Below are 25,324 nucleotides of genomic sequence, written 5' to 3'. Positions count from 1 at the left end.
TTTCAAACTAAGATCTCTTTCATTGGTCTCTTTTAGGACTGTTAATACTCATGAACCAGGTGGTTTGTGATCAAAAACTGACTACAGAGGGCTCTTTGTCAGTTGCAGAGAGATTACTTTCTCAAATACCTCACTAAAAACAGGCAGTTAGAAAACGCGTGAATGAAGACTAAGATAATTCAAACTGATTCCTTGTCTGAGAGACACAGCACGGCCTTGGATGGTTGCTAAATCTGGGACAGCATGTTGCAAAGGAGGAACAAATAAGAATAACAAGTGCAAATAAACATTATCATTTCATCATGCAATGCACAAACAAGCTATCAAATCATCAAGATTATTTTTCACAAGTCTATTTTGAGGGAGCAAAATTTGCAAGGAAATCAAAGAACATAAAAATTATAGACTGGGATATCAACAGTGAAAGTGGCAAAAAGTTTCTGAAACATGTTCAGGAGATTTTGCTTGCTGCAGTGTTCCTGGTCCCAAGGAAGGAGGCATTGCGAGAATCAAGGGTCAGTCGAGGGACATTGGGAACAGTGATTATAGTATTACAAGAATTAGGTTGGCTCAGTAAAAGGACATGGTTCAGGGTAAAGATAATTGCTTGAAGAGAGCCAATTTCAATGCAGTGAGAACAGATCGGGCCTAGATTAGCAGGCAAAACTGTAACAGAACAATAGGCTGCCTTTGAAGAGGAGATGGTTTGTACACATTTCAAAAAAGGTAGAGGATAAGTAGAAACAAAGGGATAGCAACTGAGATACAAGAAAGAAAAAAAAGCAGTACAAGAGTGATGACAAACATCAAGTTGATAATGCTGTTGAGAACTGAAAGATTATAGAAAACTCATGGAAAGCGAACTAAAGGGTGAGCAAAACCAGGTTCTGAAGGCAAATATCAGTAAAGGGTTACCAATTTAGACAGAGATGAAGGGGAATTCCTTGTCTAAAGGTAGTGAACCTGTGGAATTATTTATTGGAAACAACTATTGTGGAGTCATTTAGAATTTTGATATTAATACCAGAGACAGACAGACTTTCAGAATGGAATCAAAAATTACAGCAATAAGACAGGAAATGGAGTTGATGTTTATTGAAACAGCCATGATCTCATTGAATGATGGAGCAGACTTAACAGGTTGAAAGACCAACTTTAGCTCCTACATCTCATGGTGTAAAACAAAGAACATGCATGAGACAGGCATCTAACAAAGAAAAATCCAAAAATTTTCCATAGTGTCTAAACAGCCAAATGACAATGAAAGCAGGAGTTGGGTCAATTTGGGACCACAAAGAGGACATGCACTGAAGCTGAAGTACTGAATTAATGCCTGCATCTACTTGTACTAAGAAAGGTGCTGCTACCGTCAGTGGAGGAGGAGGTAGTTGAGACAGTGGATGAACTAAAATTTGATAAAAACAAGGTACTAGAAAACCTATTTATACCTAAAAGTTTCCAAGTCTCCACAATTGGATCAGATTCATTAAAAAAAACTGAAGAAAATAAGTATGCAAATTCAGGAATAATTAGCCACGAACTTCCAATCCTCCTCAGAAGCAGGTATAGTGGCAGAGTTTGGAAGAATTGCACTTGGTGTACCCTTGTCCAACAAAGGTGAAGATGACATAGAAGTTGGCAGTAAATGGTTTGGAAGAAAGTGGAAAAATATCTGATGAAAATTCCAGGGTGACAGGGAAAAGGCAAGGAAGTGGGATGAGCTGCATTCATTCTGTGGAAAGCAGGCAGAAGACGATGCCTCCAATTATTCTTTCTGTGCTAAAATCATTCTATGATAAAATTGTGAAGTCTCAGATGCACAATCAATCAATCATTAATATTGTTCTGGCAAGTTTAATTGCACTGTTCTCTATATAATGAGAGCCAACTCTAAAGGAACACAAGTTGGATTCTCATTCCTGCTCTGCTGCCCAATTTGAAAAGAGTTAATGAACCAAAACCTGCAACCCATTCTAAAAGATAAAAGACTTAACAGCAATTTAGGTTTGTTCAATATACCATACCAGTTGCATGCATGACACTGATTTTTTTTGCTATAAATTCTGTGTCTTATGATGTTGCTCCGCAGCTACCTGATGAGAATGAGCATCACTCTGGAAGCTTGTACTTCCAAATAAACATGTAAGAGTATAACCTGGTGTTGTGTGCTTTTTAACTTTGTCCACCCCAGTCCAACACCAGCACCTCCACAATTTGAAATAAAGCACAGTTGAACCCAAGTCTTCGTGTGACATTTGGCCATGGGCTGACAGGAGTCAATGGTATATCCATGGAACAAACAAGCATAATAGAAATGAAACAGGCTTTATAGAATATAGAACAGTACAGGCCCTTTGGCCTTGATGTTGCGCGCGCCTTCTATCCTCTAAGTTCAGACTAACTTACATACCCTTCATTTTACTATCATACATGTGCATATCCAAGAGTCGCTTAAATATACCTAATGTATCTGCCTCTATACCACTGCTGGCAGCGCATTCCACGCTGAGTAAAGAACCTACCTCTGACATCTCCCCCAAAGAAAGGGTGTTCAACATCAGCTTCCTGGAATTGGGTTTACACTTACTTTCTTTGCCTGAAATTATGACTGCTATAAGGCATAAGCTGCATACAAATCTTGTACTCTGTCTGTCTTGTTTCTAATCTCCACAGAACAAATCTGACATCAGGTAAAGTCTGTAACTACTCTAGCAAAAGGACTCCGGAATCTTGTGGAAGATAAACAGCTCTCTGTCCCTAAAGAGACAGGAATGGAAGTGGTTCCGAAAAGTAGAAAGGACAGACAGCAGACTACTGAGATATGTGCCATATAATCATGGGTGTCTCTCATTCAGTGTTTCCTCTTTTGATTTCAACTGCTCATGATCAAGGGATTGGCAAATGGGGAAAAACATAAGCACAGACATTTTCTCACTTCATTATGTAATACACCACAGAGTTAAGTTTCTTTATTCAGTCTTCCTTAATGTGAGGTAAATTATAAATTTAGAAAAAAAAATTCAGTGAAAAAATTCTTCACATTAAAAGAATTCACCACATTATTCCTAATATCATAAGTAACACAATGACAGTGCATTTCAAGAAATGTTGAACACAACAGTCATTTTAATATTCGCCAGTTTCACTTTCATTTACTTAAGGGAGAAGCTATACTTTCCCTTAAAAATTGCTTCAGCCATGGAAGGTAGAGACACTTTCTTACTTGGCACATAAAGCCATTTGATTCCAACTGAAGCAGCCTGCAGCTTTTGGATTTAAAATTTAATAAATTAAATTGCCGAAAGTAGATTTAAAACTTTTAAACTAGCCACTTTGTGGAAGTTTTCATCCATTGAATAAAGTGAAACTTCAGCAGAAAATTCAACAGTATCAGATAAACATGACTTATAAACGTACCCCTTCTTTTGCCAAGCAGCGCAGATGCAACTTAGAGTGCAGTTATCATTCTAGGATTCATTATTATAGAGTCTAGAGTCATACAACATGGAAACAGGCCCTTTGGTCCCACCAGTCCATGCCGAACATAATCCTAAACTAAACTAATCTCATCTGCAGGCTCCTTGCTATATCCCTCCAAATCTTTCCTATTCATGTACTTATCCAAATGTCTTTTAAATGTTCTAATTGTACCAGCAACCACCACTTCCTTAGGAAATTCATTCCACACTCAAACCACCCTCTGTGTAAAATATTTGCCTCATGTCTTTTTAAAATCCCTCTCCTCTCACCTTAAAAGTGTGCCCCTTAAACTCTCCATCTTGGGGAAAAGACAACTACCATCAACTCTATCTATACGACTCATTATTTTATAAACTTGTATCAGGTCACCTCTCAACTTCCTACCCCTCCAGTAAAAAGTCCTAGTCAGTCCTAGTCAGCCTTTCTTTATAACTCAAACTTTCCACATCTGGCAACATCCTGGTACATCATTTCCAAACCCTCTTCAGCTTCCTATAACTGGGTGACCAAAAGTGGACACAGTATTCCAGAAGAAGAATGTTCTGTCGTGTACGACCTCAATTTGACATCCCAAATCCTAGATTCAGAGGACTGAGCAGTGAAGGCAAGTGTTCTAAACGCCTTTTCATGAGACACAAACCTTAAAAAATTATGGACATGCACACCTAGGTCCCTCCGTTCTACACTATCCAAGACCCTACCATTAATTGTATACATCCTAGCCTTGCTTGTTGTACCAAAATACAATACATCGCATCTATCCAGATTGAAGTCCATCTGCCATTTTTAGAGGTAGGTTCTTTAAACCAATTGACCCATTTGATCAAGATCTCAAGTATATTCATAATCTGTTTGTTTCCAGAGATTCAGCAACTGCAAAGTACACATTCCCAAATAGCATTCACTATAAATGAAAAAAAAAGCAAGACCGCCCTCAAAATGTTGTCTTATTTAATGATGCGCTGTAAATGTCTTTACCATATATTCCAGATGTAGGAATGTTAGTGGAAAGAGACTATTTGTTTACTGTGGAAATTACCTGTTTTTGGACCACAATAACTCAAACAAGCGTCATTCTCTCTATAATTCAAACAATGCCACAAATTTTTTTTTGAAGAAAGGTTATGCTACCAACAGAACAGTTTATTCTTTTATCAGCTGGATACACCACCTTACCTAAGGAGGCCTCTTCCCTATCCACATGCAGGTACACTAGTCCTCACTTAAAGTTGTGGTTGCTTTCCTGAAAAGTGGGACTTTAAATGAACCTATCTAAAAAGCTGGAGTTAGATTCTGAAGGATAAAACCTTAAGTTATCTCAGGACTGTGACTTGAAAGAAGTTCTGGAATTTACATAATAATCACTTAAAACCTGTATCCTCATTCTAAGTGTTTAAAGACTGAACAGCAATCCAGGTTTGCTCAGTACTTTGCATCAGTAGTATGACACTTGGATCTTTTACTACAAATTCTGTGCGCTATGATCCTGCCACACTAGCTATCTGACGAAGGAGCAGCGCTCCGAAAACTTGTACTTCTAAATAAACCTGTTGGACTATAACCTGGCGTTGTGTGATTTTTAAATTGGCTATTTCTTCTCCATTGCATTAATGATTTTGCATATATGATAGAATAATAGAAATTTTTAAAGATCCCCGTAACAGCTTATCTAGAAATATAAAACATTCTGGAATCTTGCATCATCCCTGTGCAAAATAAGTCATGTCTCACTTTATGCACCTTGTTCAGAGCATGAGCTACAGAAGACTTGAACCCATTTGAACTGTAGCATGGGCTCTTTTTACATCCAATCAGACAGAAGTAAACGGGGTCTCTTTCTGATGAAGATGTTAAACCATGTGCATTTCTGACAACTGTAAAAAACACAAAATCAATATGAGTGTTCAAAGGTCTGGAATGGGACATGACCACAACTTTAACTCACAAGTGAGTACGCAATTGAGTCATGATTAACAGTGAGCCATAATGTTTTGCAATTGGCTTAATTTCAGACTTAAGTTTTTCCATCATCTAATTCTATGACCAAAGTGCTATTTTATGCTGTAGTACAATTCCAACTACACTGGGCAACTGAGCTGATTTTCCCTTCCAAGGCCGAGAAGCAACAGGATCAATTCTATCAGTCCTACTGACATCTCCAACTGACAACCACCGTGGTACAAACCAGAAACCAATCCAGGAATCCAGTCAATATGACTCTGTTAACATGCTGCTTACACCAATGCCCTTAAAGCAATTCACTATCCAATTTAGTTATAAAGCAAACCTTTGTGGCAGAATGGCATATGATACAGAAACTCTAAATATATTTTCCTTGAACGGAACAAGGATGATTACAACTAAGTTGAAAAATTTGAACTAAGATTTTGGAAAAAAAAGCTTCAAGAGTAACAGGCGTTTTGTTTTTTTACACTGCCTTGTCTTGATAAAGCACAAAAGCTAATGTTGACAGAAATTCTCGTTCCCAGAGATCATAGCCACTAAAAAAAGAACTAATTTTAAAAATATTGCTTACTGAAGAGTTTTGTTGAATTGTTTCAAATGTTAAAATGAATCTGAGATCAAGAAATCAGCAAATGGGAAAACACATGGACGTATATATTGTAAACAGAAATATACTGTTTGTTTGGCTCAGTTGTATCATGCTTGTCTTTGATTCAAATGTTGTGTGATCAAATACCAAGAACTTCTTCAGAATCCAGGCTGATGATTCAGTGCAGCACAGATATTAGAAATCATGCTGTTCATATCAGACAAACTACATGTCCATGCAGGTGAACATAAAAGGTTTCCATAGCATTCTTGCTTGAAGAGCATGGAGTCTCCAGATACCCTGGTCGACATTTAGCCCTCAACCAACAATATCAAAACAAATGAAATGGCCAATCATCTTAGCACAACAAGTGAGACCTCGCAATATATAAACTGGTTCCATTTTGATGACAGATCAATGAGTGCCTTCCAATATTAATTATCAAACTTATGTACTGTGCATTCAGTGGTCATAAAGTCTCATAAAAATACAAATTATTCTTGGAATGAAATGCTTAATTGATTTGAACAACGACAGAAGAGGAAAGGTCCATTTCTATAATAGATAAAGAAACAGAGAAACCAGGAGCAGGGTTAGCCATTTGGCCCTTCGGACCTGCACTGCCATTCAACATAATCATGGCTGATTGTCTATCTCAACGCCTTATTCCTGCTTTCTCTTACACTCTTTAATACTTATAAAATCTTAAAAATTTTGATCTTGCTCATGAATATATTCAATGAACTGGCCTCTACAGCCTTCTGTGGTAGAGAAATTCTACAAAGTCACTGTCATTTGAGTGAAGGAACGTTTCTTCATCTCAGCCCTGAGACCAAATCCCCTGGTTCAAGACTCCCTGACCAGAGAAATCAAACTCCCTGCAACTAAACTCTCCCAACCTGTTAGAATTTTGTACCTTTCAATCAGATCCTGTTTCATTCTTTTAAACTCTAGTGAATACAAGCACAGTTGATCAAAACTTGCCTCATAGCACAGTCATGTCATCAACTGCACAATACCCTAGGCATGGTCTCACCAAGACCATGTATAACTTCCCTACTTCAGAATTCAAACCCTCTTGCAAAAAATATACCATTTGCTTTCCTAATTATTTGCTACGCCTGTCTATGTTCATAAGATACCCGGATTCATTCGTACGTCACCTTTTCAAATACATCACCGTTTATATACTCCACTTTTTTTTTTACATCGAAGTGCCTAACTTCATATTTAGCGACATTGTACTATATTTGCATGTGTTGCCTACTCACTCCATTTATCTAAACCATTTTGTCTAACCCATTGTCTTTAATGCGAGGTATATCGTGGATAAGTAATTCATGAAAAGATGAAGTCTTCAAGTTGAAAAGGATATATGAAGAGCCCACAGCAATATTGGGCTTGGAACCCATGCTGTTAAATTGATGAACATGATGGCTGCATTGAATAGCAAAATTATTAATCCAGTGCAATGAATAAGGTAAATAAGCACAACACTGCATTTATGAATGCTTTATTGCTTTTGAGATGACATTCAACAGGCTCCATCCCTTTCAGTCAGGTTTCCTAACTTTTAAAAAAGTTTACTTGTGGGATGTAGGCATCACTGGCTGGCCAACGTTTATTGCCTGTCATTAGTTACTCTTGAGAAGTTGGTGATGAGCTACCTGCTTGAACCATTGCAGTCAATATTGTGTAGATTGACTCACAATGTCATTGGGGAAGCAATTCCAGGATTTTGACCCAGGAACAGGTCAAACATGAAAGAACGGTAATATATTTGTATGTCAGGATGGTGGAGCTTGGAGGGGTACTCATAGATGGTGGCTCTCCCATATATCCACTGCCCTTGTCCTTCTTTATGGAAATGGGTTTGGAACATGCTGTCTAAAGATCTTAGGCAAATTTCTGCAGTGCATCTTGCAGGTAGTAAATACTGCTGCTACTGAGCATCGGTAATGAAGGGAGTGGATGTTTGTGGATGTGGTGCCAATTAAGCAGGCTGTTTTGACTTGAATGGTGTCAAGCTTCTGGATTGTTGCTGGAGCAGCACGCATCTAAGCAAGTCAGACTTCTGACTTGTGCCTTATAGATGATGGACAAGCTTTGATCAGTCAGGACGTGAGTTACTCACCAGAGCATCCCTCGCTTCTGACCTGCTCTTGTCGCCACTGTGTTAATGTAGTGAGTCCAGTTGAGGTTCTAGTCAAAGGTAACCCCAAGAATGCGGATAGTGGGGGATTCAGTGGTGGTAACACCACTGAATGTCAAGGGGGGTTAAATTGTCTCTTAATGGAAATGGTCATTGCCTGGCATTTGTATGGTACAAATGTTATTTGCTAGCCAAAGTCTGGATATTGTCCAGATCTTGTTACATTTAAACACTGACTGCTTCAGTATCTGAGGAGTCATGAATGGTGCTGAACATTGTGCAATCAATCATCGGCAAACATCCCCATTGCTAACCTTATGAATGGAAGGAAGATCATTGATGAAGTAGCTGAAGACACTTGGGCCTAGGACATTAGCTTGAGGAACCTCTGCAGAGATGCCCTGGAATGAGATGACTAACCTCCAACAACCACAACTATCTTATGTTCCAAGTATGACTCCAACCAGGGGAGAGATTGCCCCTGATTCTCACTGATTCAAGTTTAGCTATGGCTCCTTGATGCCCTACTCAGTCAAATGTAGCCTTGACATCAAGTGCTGCTATTCTCCCATTACCTTTGGAATTCAGCTCTTTGGTCCATGTTTGAAACAAGGATATAATGAAATCAGGAGCTGAATGGCACTAGCGAAACCCAAACTAGGCATCAGTGATCAGGTAAAAACAATGACTGCAGATGCTGGAAACCAGATTCTGGATCAGTGGTGCTGGAAGAGCACAGCAATTCAGGCAGCATCCAACGAGCAGCCTGAATTCGCGGATGCTGCCTGAATTGCTGTGCTCTTCCAGCACCACTGATCTAGAATCAGTGATCAGGTGCTGCTTCATAGCACTGTTGATGACACCTTCCATCACTTGACCAATGATTGAGGATAAACTGATGGGGTGATAAATCAGTTGGGTTGGATTTGTCCTGCTTTTTGAGAAAATGGCATACTTGGGCAATTTTCCATATCATCAGGTAGATGCCAGTATTGTAACTATACTGAAAGAGCTTGGCAAGGAGAGCCGCAAATTCTGGTGCACACGTTTTCAGTATTGTTACTTAAATGCTGTCAGGATCTTTGCAGTATGCAGTATTGCGCCCAACCATTTCTTGATATCATGTGGGGTGAACTGAATTGGTTCAAGACTGGCTTGCAAGGGGTCCCCGAGGGGAGGTCGTGATGATCATCCACTAAGTTTGATGCAATTGCTTCGCATATCTTTTGGAATGATATGCTGGCCTCTCACACTATTCAGGATGGGGTTATTTATGGAGCCTCCACCTCCAAAAGAGAGTAGTTTGAATATTTAAACAGGCTGTTATGCAGCATTCAGTGCCTCTAACCATTTTGTTGATATCATTTAGAGTAAATCGAATTGGGTAAAGACTAGTATCTGCCTGGAGGGCAAGGCGGATTATCCACTTGATACTTCTGGCTGAAGACTGCTGTGAACGTTCAGGCAATATCTTTTGCACCGATGTGTTGTGCTCTTCCATCATTGAGAATGGGGATATTTGGGGAGCCTCCTCGTCCAGTGGGTTGCTTAACTGTCCAAAAATATTCATGATTGGACTTGACTGGCAGGACTGCAATGCCTAAATCTGATCCATTGGTTGTGGGATTGATTGACTATTACTTGCTACTTATGCTGTCTGGCACACAAGTAGTCCTTTTTGGTAGCTTCAGTAAGTTGACACCTCATTTTCAGGTACGGCTGGTACTGCTTCTAGCACAGCCTCCTGCATTTTCCCACGGAACCAGCATTGACTCTCAGCTTGATGGTAATGGTAGAGTGGGGGCCATGCCAGGCCTTGAGGTTGCAGATTGTGGAGTACAATTTTACTACTGCTGATGGCACACAGCGTCAGAACTGTTTCTGCCACTGCCATTTCTGGATCATTCTCGATGGTCCACCGATTCATTTCTTTGTTGAACACAACCAAGTGGCTTGCTTGGCCATTTCAGGGGCAGTTGAGTCAATCACATTGCTGTGGGTCTGAAGGCACATATAGGCAATACCAGGTAGAGTGGCAGATTTCCTTCCATAAAAGATATTACTGAGCCAGACGGACCAGATTGTCATTGTCAGAAAAACAATAGTGACATGGTCACCAGTAGATTCTCAATTCCAGAGATTTTTAAAATTCAAATTTCACTATCTGCCACAGCAAGATTTGAAATAGGTTTCTTGAAGCATGCAAAGCAAATTCTGCCAGTACATCCTGGAGATAGCATACTGCTGCCAAGTAACTTGACTGAGTGAAGAAACAGATGTTTCAGCAAGTGGATGAAGTGTTGATCAAGTAGCCTATTTGTCCTTGGTTGTGTTGAGCAAAAAGTGTTGTTACACATGCAGTAAATGTGATTTTTAATGTTGCATTAGCTGGTACAGTGAATGCCATTGCCCAAAGAATGATGAAACCATCACAGCATAATCTGCTACTCTTTGGGACAGAATGCCTATTTGCATGCTATAACATGGCTGTGGATCTGCTTTGGCCATCCTCGAAGTTTTCTATCTCCATTGCATGGGAGAGGGTAGTAAACTACAGGAAATGGAGTCACCTCTTTTTGTCTCCCCTACCTCAATACACATTGCTGGCCTGAGTCAATGGCCAAAGCTCCAAATCTAGGATCTTGAAAATTTGTTGTTAGCTCAGAACCACATCAAGAAGTATATCAATCCACTAAATCACTGGATATTTTGAATATTTATTGAGCCTCTAACTCCAACTTGCTTCTTGTATTGCAGAGCACCCATTGCCCTTAAGGCATCCAATCCAAATCTCAATCTTTACCTTTCCATTTTTCATGATTTGCTTGTTCTTAGTATCTACTTATTTTTTGGTTCTCCCTGTGATGATACGCCTTAAGAGGTGTTATTTTGTCTCATTTGTTTTTGTATAGAGGTTTTAAGACATAAGTGACAAGTAGTCTGTTCCAAGCTAATAATGTGAACAGCTTGAGATGCCATGGGGATATTTTTCTAAAAAAAAGTTGAACAATAGAAGCAGCATGAATGGGTGGAGTCAGTCTCTCAAAAAACCAGGGTTTTCGTTTAATTTTCAGCAGTTGTTAGGGTTTTGAAGTTTGCTCTGGAAGCAGTCAGAATTTTTTCTATTACTGCTAAAAGCTTAGGTTCTCTTTCTGCTGCCAGAATTGCATGCGAGACAATCTGTTGTACTGAATTTATCTTTGAGGAGAAAATGAGGACTGCAGATGCTGGAGATCAGAGCTGAAATGTGTTGCTGAAAAAGCGCAGCAAGTCAGGCAGCATCCAATGAGCAAGAGAATCGACGTTTCGGACATGGATGCTGCTCATTGGATGCTGCCTGACCTGCTGCGCTTTTCTAGCAACACATTTTCAGCTCTGAATTTATCTTTGGCCAAACGTGTGTTTAAGGTATGTTTATATATTAGAACAGTGGCTGTTTAGTAGTTAAATAATTTACTCTTCTGTTAAGTTTCGAGGAGAAAGTGAGGGCTGCAGAGCTGGAGATCAGAGCTGTAAATGTGTTGCTGGAAAAGCGCAGGTCAGGCAGCATCCAAGGAACAGGAGAATCGACGTTTCGGGCATAAGCCCTTCTTCAGGAATGAGGAAAGTCTTCATTCCTGACTTTCCTCATTCCTGAAGAAGGGCTTATGCCCGAAACGTCGATTCCCCTGTTCCTTGGATGCTGCCTGACCTGCTGCGCTTTTCCAGCAACACATTTTCAGCTCTTCTGTTAAGTTTGTCAATGCAGTTGAAGTTGTACCAATTCCTATTCCTTTTATTTTAACTGGGGGTAAGAATAAAGTGTGTTTTACTTAAAGCCAAGTACTGTGACAAAACTAATTACATCTGGAACACAGCACCTTCCACTTGCCTTTCAATAAGATAAAAGTTTGGTCCAGTCTATCTTCTTGACATATTTGCAGGGTACTTACTCTGCTCCATAACATCCCTCATGGTTCGTCCTAGAATGTCTAACTGCTACCAACCGCTATTCCCTGACAATCACTATGAAAACATTGCACACTATCCTATCAGATGGAAAATAAAGACGAGCAATTTAATATAAATATGAACAACATTTAATATAAATATGAAATCCAAATTGCTTTACTTCGAAATGGTTGGTATTCAATTTTGTTAATTGAATGATTTATCTACACTTGCAGGTGTTTTCAAACCAACCTATTCAAGACATGATTACAGATGTTTGCAGCAGATGGGACTTGAATCCAGCCCTCTGGGTTCTGAGTTATGCATTCCAAGAATCCTGAAAAGGGACTCAAGGCAATATTTCTTGCATCATGCTCTTTGATATTTTAAAATCAACCTTTACAGACACACCTCTGTAGCAGTGGGATTTGAACCCAGGCCTCCTGGCTCAGAAGGAGGGATACTACCAGTGCGCCACAACAGCCAACTCCTGCGAAACTTGCATGCTTGTTCGGCAAGGAAACTGCTACCATAGCTGAAATAAATGAACTTAAACGCTAAATCAAACATGACTGTTACCTGTAAAATTTGCGCAAACATGAACTCCTAATTTTAGTACAATCAGAACATATACTGTAGCCCTGATTAACTACATAAATTCATAATGAGCTACATACCATGGGTAATAACCACTGTTTATGCTACCATTTACATATTATATCTATTAAAAAAAGAATTTTTAAGAAATGCCATACGACAGTACACTGTATAAAGCCTACTTTCAATTGCTTCAAAGTTTATTTTTTCAGCATAAGTTAACATGGTCTTCTTGTGGTCTTCTTCAGGAAGGGCTTATGCCCGAAACGTCGATTCTCCTGTTCCTTGGATGCTGCCTGACCTGCTGCACTTTTCCAGCAACACATTTTCAGCTTCTTGTGGTTTTGAATTGAAATATGTTTTTAACAACCGGAGACATAGCATTACAGATATGAAAACTACTCCTTAATAGCAATCTTTTCAAGGCAAATAATTTCCTTCAAACCTTGGTAGTATAGGCTACACATACAAAAACTTCATACATTTTTTCTAAATTAAAGCAACTATTGATAATCCAATATTTTATTGCTGCATTGTGTGAATAGTCTTCTGTTTAATCCATTAAAAGCAAGTTGCTTTTCAATTCGATGACTAACAAATTATTCTATTCATGCATGTGTTCCTTGGGGTAAAAATGCAACAAACAGCAGGGGAAATAAAAATAAATTCCACACTCTTGCAGCTGCAGGTCTTAAACACTGTACACACCTACATGCTCATATACTCACTATTAAATCAGAACTGAAGTATAAGTAAAAACTATCACTAGCTTTGATGATTGCTGGCTAATTACTTGAAAGTAGAATTATACTTGCTGTTCTTCATAATCATTTCTTAAATGCACCTCCTCCTCTTAGTTCATTATCCCTCTTCCTCTTATCTTCCTCTTACCTCCTTTACTTCTCAGAATTTCCACAAATTCTGATTCAGGACAAATACTTGTCCCCTATATTTCTCCACTTCTTTTCCATTAAATTCACCTCTCCTCATCCTTTTTTTTTTTAAATCACTCCTTCGCTGTTCCTCTTGTCCTCTCACCAACTGTTATTACCTTGCTGTCTGGTTTTCCTTGCCTATGTTTCATTCTATATGTACATATTTACCAAGTGACACCTTGTCTCATAGTCCCTAGCAGAACTATTACTCCCAGTAACACCATCTATCTTCTTGCTCTAAAAATGATCATGTCTGAACATTTTCATTTGTGGCAGTAGCAGCAGTATTACTTCTCAGTTAATCCTTTGTTGCACTTCAGGCTAATTGATTAAGGACTGACTGCCAGCTTATAGTGGATATGGTGGCACGTAGAGTCGAAAATAAACAAATTCTAAATAATTGTACAGCATCTGAACAAAGATTTTATTTACCATGAGAATGTGAAAGAAGAAGAAGTTGCTTTACCCCAAGAAAATAATTAAAGCCAAATTAAATTTGGATTTTTATTTTAAAATTTTTTAGCCTCTTCTACCACTTTCCTCTGCATATACTGCAACTTTAATCAAAAATTCTTCAGTCTAATGAAGTAGTAACAAAAATTGTTAACCAAAGTGGTGAATACCTTTTTTATTTCAGCTATTTGTAGTTTTTTTATTTTAAATAATTTAACTAAGTTTAGTATTTTGGTCAGTCAGTTTTTGCTTTGCCCGAAGTTATAATTCTAGACAAAAATTAAACTTGCCATAACTGGTCTTCAGCTTGTCAGACAATTTTGGCCACAATGCCACCATTATTCTTCAGCTTCAGGATATTATCACTTAATTCACCCACTCTGTGAATAGCTCTACACATAGTGTAGGTTTTATGTTAACCATTAAACCTTCTTGGTATTGTGTATTGTGTAACCTTGGTAATGTTCATTTGAATGGGAGCATGGTCCTTTGTATCAATTTATCCTTAGGTAAAGAGGGAATGTGAAAGAGAGGAGATCAAAGAACCAATCAAGCACCATCTGCAACAGGATTACCCAATATATCTGCATCAAAAAAAATCCATTTTGTCTGAATTTAAGGGAGTCAGTTCAAATTTCAGAAAGATTGCCACACAGTAAATGCGAATTTCAGAAAATGAATAAATTGATTATTTAATGAATTTATAAAAACTGCCACTGACTATTTAAAAGTACCTAGAAGCATTTTGTTGACTTTCATTCCAGTTAAAAACATAGCTTAAGAGAGACAAAGACTAGACCCTCCCCAAGCCCTGACCACAAGCACAGAGTTGCTCAAGGTACTATCACAAGATTAGAAGTGAGGATATTTTCTGATTTCAACATGCTCAGTTCCATTTGCTACTGCTTAGATAATGAAGCACCCTTTGCCTTGCAGGAGCAAGGACTGCTCAAAATTGAGATTAGTCTGACTAGCAGCAAGTAACATTCATATCACGAAACTGAGATAATAACCAAATTTATTGAGAGAGGATAATTAACTCTTGACATTCAAGGCATTACCATGGTCAAATACCCTGATTAGTCAGAACTTTAACCAAACCGTTTACATAAATGGTGAGAAGAGTAGACCAGAGACTGTGATTTCTATGGCAAATTCCACAAAACGTTTCAACATCTAAGCACAAGCCAAGAATGTGACGGAATACTCTGCACTTGCCTAGATGAAGCAGGTTCAATAACACTAGAATCTAGACAACGTCCAAGGTAAAGTAGACCACTTGACTGGCACCCAGCCTCCATGTTAAAACATTCACATCACTGCTGCAACAGAGTGGCTACTGTGCTTTCCATCTCCAAGCCACAATGCAGCAACTTGCCAAGTTTCCTTTGACAGCATTTCTAAGCCTGCAACCTCTATAACCTAGAATAACAAAGGAAGCAGGCACATGGGAATGCAAGCTCTCAGTCATACATCATCCTGACTTGCAAACAGACCACCTTTCTTCAATGTTATTGAAACAAGATCCAGGCCCAACCGCAACATGGGAGTACGTTTGCCACAATGACTGCAGCAGTTCATGAAAGTGGGTCACTACCACCAATCAAGCACCATCTACAACAGGATTACGCAACATTTCTGCATTAAAAAGGGTCAGTTAGGGATGGGTATTACATGTTGGCCATGCTAGGAACACATACATGCAGTGAATGAAAAATAAATTCATATGTTATCTTAAGTGCACACAAACATAGTTAAGTGGTTGTGCTTTGCTGAGTTAATCACAAGAAAAAGATAATTATTGAGTATCACAATTTTACAATGACTTATACATAAAACTACAAATATATCTGTACCTAAACAATGTAACATAACAGGATAAAGTAACTTTTTTGTTGAACCATCTTTGTATTACACAAAGATTTCTACACAATAAAGTCGTAGGTTTGTTGTGTGGACATTTTCACTGAATGCTATACTTATTATTTGCCAGGAAATGTAAAACAATATTTAAACTGCTCGCTCTTCTGGCTCAAAAAACTTGGGAGTTAGTTCTGGCTTTGATATGTTTGTGTCATGACTCAGGCTCAGGCTCACCTTCTGACTTCACTGCTGGCTCATTCTCAATTCTAGACTGATTTAGGAAACTCAAACTCTTAGTTACTGGATAACGTTATGTTTAAAAATCAGTGTTGCAGAGCACAGATCTAGTTTATCACTATGTTGGTGGTTACAAAGAAAAAAAATGTACTTAGCTTTTGAACTGATAGACAAGACAAATGGCAGAACAGGCACAAATGACTCTGCTTTAAAATGGACCATTCCAACATTTTCAAGGAAATTAAATCCACTTTAATGCTTATAGACAACTAATCGGGAGGCACTATACAACTTATAGAGTCAGAGTCAGAGCTGTACAGCACGGAGAAAGCCCCTTCAGTTCAACTCATCCATGCCAACCAGATATCCTAAATTCATCTTGTCCAATTTGCCAGCAATTGACCCATATCCCTCGAAACCCTTCCTATTCATAAACCTATCCAGATGCCAAATAGCTTATCCTGTAGTTGTATTTGTTCTGAGAATTAAGTCTAGTTTCACTCCATGACCACTGCATAATTAAACTAAAGGTAGCTTCCTGAGCATTGGATAGACCAGGCAAAAGTGAGGATTGCAGATGCTGGAAATCAAAGCATAGATTAGAGTGGTGCTGGAAAAGCACAGCAGGTCAGGCAGCATCCGAGGAACAGGAAAATCAAGATTCCTGATGAAGGGCTTTTGCCTGAAACGTCGATTTTCTTGCTCATTTGTAGACCACCATGGTTATAAAATGTTAATTTGGTCTGCTGTTATTCTTGCTAAAACATGGAAGCTAAAATGGTTTAAGGATCAGATAAGTTCCAAACAAATCTTTGAACTAGAAATAATATTTCTAAATAAACATTGAGGATAACAACCTTTCAGCTCCCTATAAATTACTGTGATGCTAGGATGACAAATTTATGTTTAATGATGTTAGTTGGATTTACATTGCAATGTAAAATAAGAAATGTACAAAATACATGACTAGAAAAATCATGAATTAAACAGTCAACTGAGTTAGATACACACATAGAAGTCCTACATTTGGAACTGGCTAAAACTGTGGAGACATAAGCTTGTGGTTAACAATGGATTTGAGACACAACACTAGTGGTGCTCCTCAGGAGTCAGTGGTAGGCTCCCTATTCTTCACCAATATTAATGATCTAGAACATGGCAAAATTGGTAAGATACCAATTGGTAAATTTATGCAAAAAAGTAAATGAATACAAACCTCCATTAAAAACAACTGATCTACTGTTGGAGCATGCAATAGCAAATAGTATTTAAGAAAAAAATTGCAGTGTCGTGCATGTAGCTAGGACCAACACAAAGTATACTTCTCATTTGTAGGAAATGGTACAGAGAGCAAAGAATCCAGGTGATACTGCATACAAAGATGTTAATGTACATAATGACTGCAGAAAAGCCATAGCCAAAGCTAACAAGCACAGGGCTGTCTGTTGGACCAGACTTACTTTGGTTACATTACATAATGGGTGATAGTCATGGCCTTGGAAAAGGTTCAAAAGAGTCAGGAGAATACTGTCTAACTGAAGGAACTTTCCATTTACTCAGCTAGTCTTAAAAAAGTGAACCTATTTACTTTACAGCAATGCAGACTTGGAGACGATTTGACAGCTATTTGAAATAATGAAGTTACATGCTTGTTCACAGTCTATTTTAGTTTCACAGATTGGGAATAGCCAAGGGACATTCATTTTTTCATCTTTGGCTTTTCTCATTTTACCTTGGTTTAACACATTGCAGGTTGATGGCCATTTTCTGTCTCCTTCTGTCAGATATCCATTCCTATTTTAATTCTCTCACCATTGCATCTTTCCATCTGGTCTTAGGCCTTCTTACTGACAGCCTCATCTCCATCACTAGACCTTCTCAACAACAGTTGACCAAGAATCTCTTATTAGCGACTTTCTTTGATGCTTCCTCATTGCTCACTGATGCCCTGATGTACTCATGCCTTTCATGTCATGCATCCATCTCAGCCACTGTATCTCTCTTCTTATATTGCCTGTGTTTCTGCACCAGTTAACAAGATTGATATCTCAACTGTGTAGGAGTTTCTTCCTTTCAATTTCAGTGATATTCTCTAACATATAACACACCAGTGCACTTCCAATTATTCCAAAGAAATCTTGCCCATTGCTTCATCTGCATTTCATTGCTTGCACTTTCCACCACTGATCACAAATCCACAAAACTACTTCTGACAGGTCTGGGCCCATCACCTTTACTCTTATTCTCTTCCTAGGCTCAAATTGACAGCTCCTAATGTGCTTTTTATCTACTGAGATGTGTACCTCTACTTCCGATCTCATTGCTCTGTTATTGCATCCAAGTTCAGTGTCAATCCAGACAATAACTCAACTTTGGTTTAGATATTCACTGTTCTCCACACAACTACTTAATCTTGTCTGGCACTCAATACATGTACTGTAATAATCATATGTGTTTTAAAAGGAACTCAACGAACTTTAGAACCTCTTTAGACTTCATCCTGAGGAACCCAGTCTCACAGTCCCTGTTCCATGATTCAATCTTCAGAGCATGCAGTTAGAGTTGAATTTCCGTAGAGCTTTTCAAATCCTGAATCATTTCCCTTTCCTTTGAATACTGGTACTCAAACGCATTGCTTCTGTGTCTTTGGTATTTTTTCGACTCAACTATACCTGAACACAGGACTCACCTGGGAAAACCATAACTTAGAATACATTATATACATAATTTAGGATAGATAAGTTCCATGTAGGATACATAAGCCAATCAAGAAACATTTAAACTTCTGATGCAATCTATTTTACTAGCTTCAGGGAAGGTTTAGAACTTGAAAACAGATAGTAGATATCTGAAAATCTGTTCCAACTTCCAAGTGCAACAACATTTCTAATAAATAAAACAACAAAAAAAACAGAGGTTAAGAATCCAAACAAGATCAGAAAATACTCAAGCATGTTTGTCAGCACTTGCAGGGATAACATATAAAGTAGCATTTCAGGAGTAGATGCCTCACAATATGAAATGTTAACTAAGCTGTACCATCTACAGATATTACCAACTGCTGAACATGTCTGGCACTTCGTGTTTTTGGATACCTTCCTAGTGCTATTTAAAACAAAGAAGCTTTTTTAAAATAAGGACAAAACCCACAATTGAAAAATAAGATGCTATAATGATAGTAGTTATAAATCTCACTGAAAATATGTGATAGATCATGATATTAAGAAACAGCTAAAACAGCAACAATATTGGCTCTCTGACCAGCTTAATATGAAAGTTCATCACTCACCTTCATGACATTGTCTACGGTGAAGCCACTATTATCTGTACCTAACTCCTTCAGCAAGCGTTCCACCAACTCAATTTGATTTACTAGCAAGCGACCTGGAACTTGTGGCTTCAAAGGCTGCATTAACTGGGGTGGGATAATGAGAAGAGGTCGTACTTCTTTAAGCAGTGCCATTTCCTGAAAAGCAAGGAGATAATTATCTAAGTATCAATGCTTCTGCTTTGCTTTTTCTGTTCATTAAAATTGGTAATACTCAGAAGCTGTCAAAGATAATAGATATGATCTTTAATACAACATTACTGGACACTTTCATAACTGTCTCATGATTTTTTAGAAAGAACTGGAAGGGAGAAGTTCAATCAGAATCTTGAAAGAAGCTGGAAATAAAGAGGTTTTCCAAAAAAATCTACCTTGGATTCACAAAGCAGTACTTGGGAGACCAAGGGCAGTTATATACCATACATGCAAAACAACAGTTATATACCATACATGCGAAACTAAGTGAGGGGATCTCCATTTTCAGCTTTGCTTGGAAGAATTAATAATCAATTACATCAAAATGTCCTTAGAGACATGCCCTAGGTCCTACATTTAAGGCAAAAATTAACAGTGATGATGAGAAGCATTTTGAAAATTTACATAAAAATAAGAATGGGACTATAGTAGATCCAATGTCCACAATCCAAACAATACCAGCTCTGTACTTGAAATTGATTTGGAATTTTATTTAGTAAGAAGCTACTAACGTGATACTCCATGAAACATTAGTCAGCTGAATAGATTAAAACCCTCAAGACATCCAGCAAATTGAAGAAAATTATGATGATGCTAAGAGAAAGCTATTTCTATCATCCATTCAAAAAATCAGAAGTTGAAGGAAGTGAAAATTTCAAACCATTGTACATTCAGCAAACACAAAAGGCGAGGAGTAAATATAAACAGTTCAAATTTACTGATTTTTTAAAAGTGTATCTATCCCTTCAATGAATAGATGATGATTTTGTTAAATGTGCTCTTTCAAATACTTGTACGAGAGAGACGTTTGTGGTTTTAAATAGTTTGGTTGCATATGTAGATCTACACTTTGGTTGCGAGAAAAAAATAATATTTATTTAAAATGTCGATTTTGTTATTAGAAACCTATGTATTTAGTTCAGAGTGAATAGTACTGGGGTAGCGCATTGAAAATCAAGCCCTGCTATTCCAGAGTCATCACAAAAGTTAAAGATTTTTAAACGAGGCAAATCCTCCAATTTACTTGTCTTTTAGACCCACGTTGACTTGGTTTCCATATCCAACAAAAATTTCTATAGATTACAAATAAATAAATTGTACTACAGTGAAACAAAATACAGCATAAAATCTGCTTCCTAGTAGTCACCCTTACCCACTATATAATCAGATAGAGACAAGAAAAAGATATGGTTGCTGTGAGCAAAGGCCAAGATCGGAAAAGTAGTTCAGTGTTTCCTGTTCACAGGATTTGCTGAGATGCTTCTTGTGATCAGAACATTGTTTTTTGATCTTCTTTCACCTACTTGCAGGAGGCACAGGATAACTGACTCACATTATAAAAGTTTCTTTCTTGTTAATTACAAGTCACAGCTTGCTGTAACTGCTGAATCAAAAGTAAACTGGTTCAGGTTCAAAATGTTTTTTTTACTGCAGTGAACAGAAATTCTGATGCTGTGAAATCTGGTGAGAACTGACACCACTTATTGTTGCAAGGCTGAATGCTCTCCAGGGTTTGCGATAGGCAGACATACAGGAGTTGCAACTGAAAGTTGTTGAATCATCAATGAAAATCACCACTTCTGAGCTTACTGAGGGCAAGTTATTGATGAAGCAGATGAAGATGGCTGGGCCTCAGACATTACCCTTGGAGAACTCATGAAGCAATGTCTTGAGGGTGACATGAATGAACCCCAAATACTATCATCATTTTCTTTTGTGTTAGGTATGACTCCAACCAGCTGAGTTTTTTTTTTCTCCAATCACCTATTATTCTGGTTTTGCTCAGATTTCTTGATACTACACAGTCAAATTATGCTTCACTTCCACTTTAACCTCACCTCTGAAATTGAGCTCTTTTGCTCATGTAAAGTGCAATTTAACAGCAGTTGGCACCAACCAGCATTCTTCGAACCACAGAATCGCTTTAGCGTGAAGACAGGCCATTTGGCCCAGAGTCCACACTGACCATTTGAAGAGTGCCCCACCCAGACCCACACCCCTACCCTATCTCAGGCTAATCCACCTACCCTGCACACTGCTGGACAGTACAGGCAATTTAGCATGGCCAACCCACCTAAACTACAGATCTTTGGACTCTGGGTGGAAACCGGACCACCTGGAGGGAACTTATGCAGACACAGTGAGAATGTGCAACCTCCACACAGACAGTCACTCGAGGCTAGAATCAAATCTGGGCCCCTGGAGCTGTGAGGCAGCAGTGCTAGCCATTAAGCCATGAGCTGCCCTTCGATATGGTCCTTGTTGACCACATTACAGCACTGTTCTGGTGTAACATTATATTTATAGACTCAGAGATGTACAGCACGGAAACAGATCCAGAAGGTGGAAAGCAAGAGGCCAACAAGGAGCAGATTAGAACATGCAAATCTAGAAGGAACAAAATCACGGATGCAAATTTCAGCAATAGATGAGCCAAGGCAGCGACAGAGTCAGGCGATGATCGAGCAGTTGGAAAAAGACAGCCTTTGTGAAGGTTGGATACTCATCTTTAGGCCAAGCAATACACCAAAAGGTGCAAATAACCTCAGGCAGGTGCCAGAATAAAGAATGGAATGGTGTCAGCGAAAAGCTTGTTGTGTGGACCACAGCAATGGGACATTGTGTTGGTGTTTCAATATTTAATGAGAATAATTGTCTGCTCATCCAACTCGGTCAGGCAAGAAGTCTAACAACTTAGACATAATGAAGGGATTGAAAGAAGTGACACTGAGACAGAACTGGAGGCCATCAGTGAACACATAGGTGTCACCAAGGAGATGCATATGGAGAAGTAGAGACCCAGGATAGATCCGTGGGGGGGCACAAAAATTAATGGTATAGGACCAGAGAAAATACGAATATAAGTTAGGAAAATATACCACATATTTGTTTCATTTGTTTACAACATGAGTTAATTGCTTGATCCGAGTTACTTAGAGTCACACAAACAGAAATAGTCACTTTGGTCCAACCAGTTCATGCCGACTGTAATCCCAAACTAAACTCATCCCACCTGCCTGTGCTCAGCCCAGGTCATTTGCTAGGTCATTTCAGAGGGCAATTATGAGTCAATTGTATAACTGTACATCTGGGATCCATGTGAGGTCCAACCAAATAAGGAAGACATTTATTCTTTGCCAAAAGAACGTGAGTGAGCCAGAAGGGTATTTATGACATTTGGCAATGGCAATGGTAACATGGTTACGACTAGACTAACATAATTCCAGGTTATTTTTCACGAAATTCAGATTTCATCATATGCCAAGGGTGAACTTGAATCTCTCTCTCTCTCTCTCTCCAGAAATGTAATCTGGGACTTTGAACTATTGCTCAACATTGGGCCACAACCCCTCACACATGCAGGAAACAAAAGATGCTGAAGAGTATACAAAATTAGAACAAAAATGCCACTTTTAATGCATAGGAAAGTAAAATCCATCAAATCAGTAAACCCACAGTGGATCAACGGACTTGCTGCAATTTGATCAATATCCATAAGAAACAAGCAACAATATTTAAGTTTATTTGACCAACAGTGAACTTTTAAGTGAAACCTTTGATGTCAAGAAACCTGAGAATTCATAATTTTCACTCCTCAATGGCACACCATATGACTTCCCTGTTCCAACATCACTGTGGATGTGGGCCCAGCATGAAAACGTGTCACTCACTACTAAGAGATGTAAGATCAATGCCCATCCATAACCAGGTTCAACACTTCATTTAAATAGAAGACAGACAAACTAATGACTGAATTGTTAAAACAGTACTTCATCCAGTCTTTTCCCCTGACCCATGACACTTACTGTAAGAAGACATTCATTAGCCAGATAAGATTAATATGACTCATGAACATTCTCAACGTAATCTTAATCTAGACATAATACAACATGTTGAATTGGCACTTCAATCACTTTCTGACTGAGATCTTTCTTCCAGTTGTTTCATCAAACACAGAACTCCAATTGGGGGCTAATTTGTAATTATTTGAAATTAGAGACAATTTGGAGTTACATTGATAGGCTGCACAATTAAAATTTCTCACTATACTTCAATACTGAATAGAAAATGGAGATGAAAAACGCAAACTAAAGGAAGTCAGCTCAGAAAGACATTTCACGATTCACTGAGATAATGAGCAATGCGGTTGTAAAAGTACAGCTCTCAAGCTGCACATGAAGCCAGTAAAAAGACTGTTGCCTTTATAGCAAAGCTTATTCTGAATGTCGACATTCAATCAGTTGCCAATGACTTCAGAATGAATCTCCCAGGAACACAGTTCTCCAGTAAATAGACGAAATGATTGTTCCCTTGTAAACACATCTGTGAAATGCAGGGGAGCTCAAAATATTGATGCAGTTGGCGCTCTATGTTGCCAGCAGACAACAAGATGAACATTGTCAGTCACTCTCATGCTTTTGTAATGAGCAAGCAATTACAAAAATTACATCAGCCACCACCCTGCTAGAAACCATTACTATAGTCGACAAGTAAGCCAACTCCTTACAAGCCCATCTAGTTACACCCATTAGGGAACTGGTAAAGCACTCCTAGGTTTCGAAACTAAAATAAAGTCCTTCACAATTTCAATGAAGATTTCACCAATTCAATATTTTGTTGCTGAGTAAACTTCTATTTCTCTGCTATACTTGATATTATCACAAGTAATAGCACAAAACTTGGCAACCTGTGCATCAATGTACAATTTCCTTGTTCTTATCTTTATAATGATAATTTTCAAAATTGCCCTTAATGATTTCTTCTAAATATGAAATTCTTGCAAAGAACGTGACAATGGTAAAGCCACATTAATTAGCATTCATTGGTTACCCTGAGGTGACAATGATGGACCTCTTTCCTTGCATGAAAGCATTTGTCTGTAATGGTGGTACATCAACCATGATGTTACAAAGAAATCCCAGTATTCTGACCCAGCAATGAGTCAAATCAGGCTAATAAGAAACTTGGATCAGGAGGGAAATTTATGTAAAGATAATGGTACTGTAACCATAACATTCAGAATTATACTCAGGAGATAGAAACTACAGGGGTTAGGAACTTGGACAAGTTTCTGCAATATATTCAACATATTGCAGATAGGGTGCCAGCAAAGGAAATAATGCAGTCATCACTCAGAGTTCATTCAGTGCCCTTGGTTCTCTCAAAAGTATTAATCAACGTGGATGAATGCTAATACTGGTTGAGGAACATGTTAAGAGACTAGCCAGGTGTCTCTGACTGTGTTTAACCTGAACCAGAGAAAGACCTCAGGAGATTTATGGTTAATTGGAGGACTCTCAAAGTCTCACATACCTAACCTGACATCACTGTAACCTGTCTGCTTGAAGTAATCATATCAGACCCAAAATGTTAATTTTGTTCCTCCCTTCAAAGTTTGGGAGAAGATTTGTAGCTCGGGTGCTCGTTGTTGTGGTTCTGTTCGCCGAGCTGGAAATTTCTGTTGCAAACGTTTCGTCCCCTGTCTAGGTGACATACTCAGTGCTTGGGAGCCTCCTGTGAAGCGCTTCTGTGATATTTCCTCCGGCATTTATAGTGGCCTGTCTCTGCCGCTTCCGGTTGTCAGTTTCAGCAGTCCGCTG

At 38.6% G+C, this 25,324-nt stretch overlaps 1 protein-coding gene across 1 annotated transcript in view; it reads right to left on the bottom strand.

Moving 5' to 3' along the window:
* The window catches only part of cep104 (centrosomal protein 104), a 226,267-nt gene that overhangs the window by 133,222 nt on the left and 67,721 nt on the right, over nucleotides 1-25,324 (bottom strand). The window contains exon 8 of the mRNA XM_043675400.1: nucleotides 19,491-19,667. Coding sequence (XP_043531335.1) covers nucleotides 19,491-19,667 — 177 coding nt within the window. The remainder of the gene's footprint in view (nucleotides 1-19,490; nucleotides 19,668-25,324) is intronic.

This window comes from Chiloscyllium plagiosum, chromosome 34 (genome assembly GCF_004010195.1).
Source record: "Chiloscyllium plagiosum isolate BGI_BamShark_2017 chromosome 34, ASM401019v2, whole genome shotgun sequence".
Classification (NCBI taxonomy): domain Eukaryota; kingdom Metazoa; phylum Chordata; class Chondrichthyes; order Orectolobiformes; family Hemiscylliidae; genus Chiloscyllium; species Chiloscyllium plagiosum.
The sequence above is the reverse complement of the archived record's forward strand: the minus strand, read 5'-3'. Positions and strand labels throughout refer to the sequence as shown.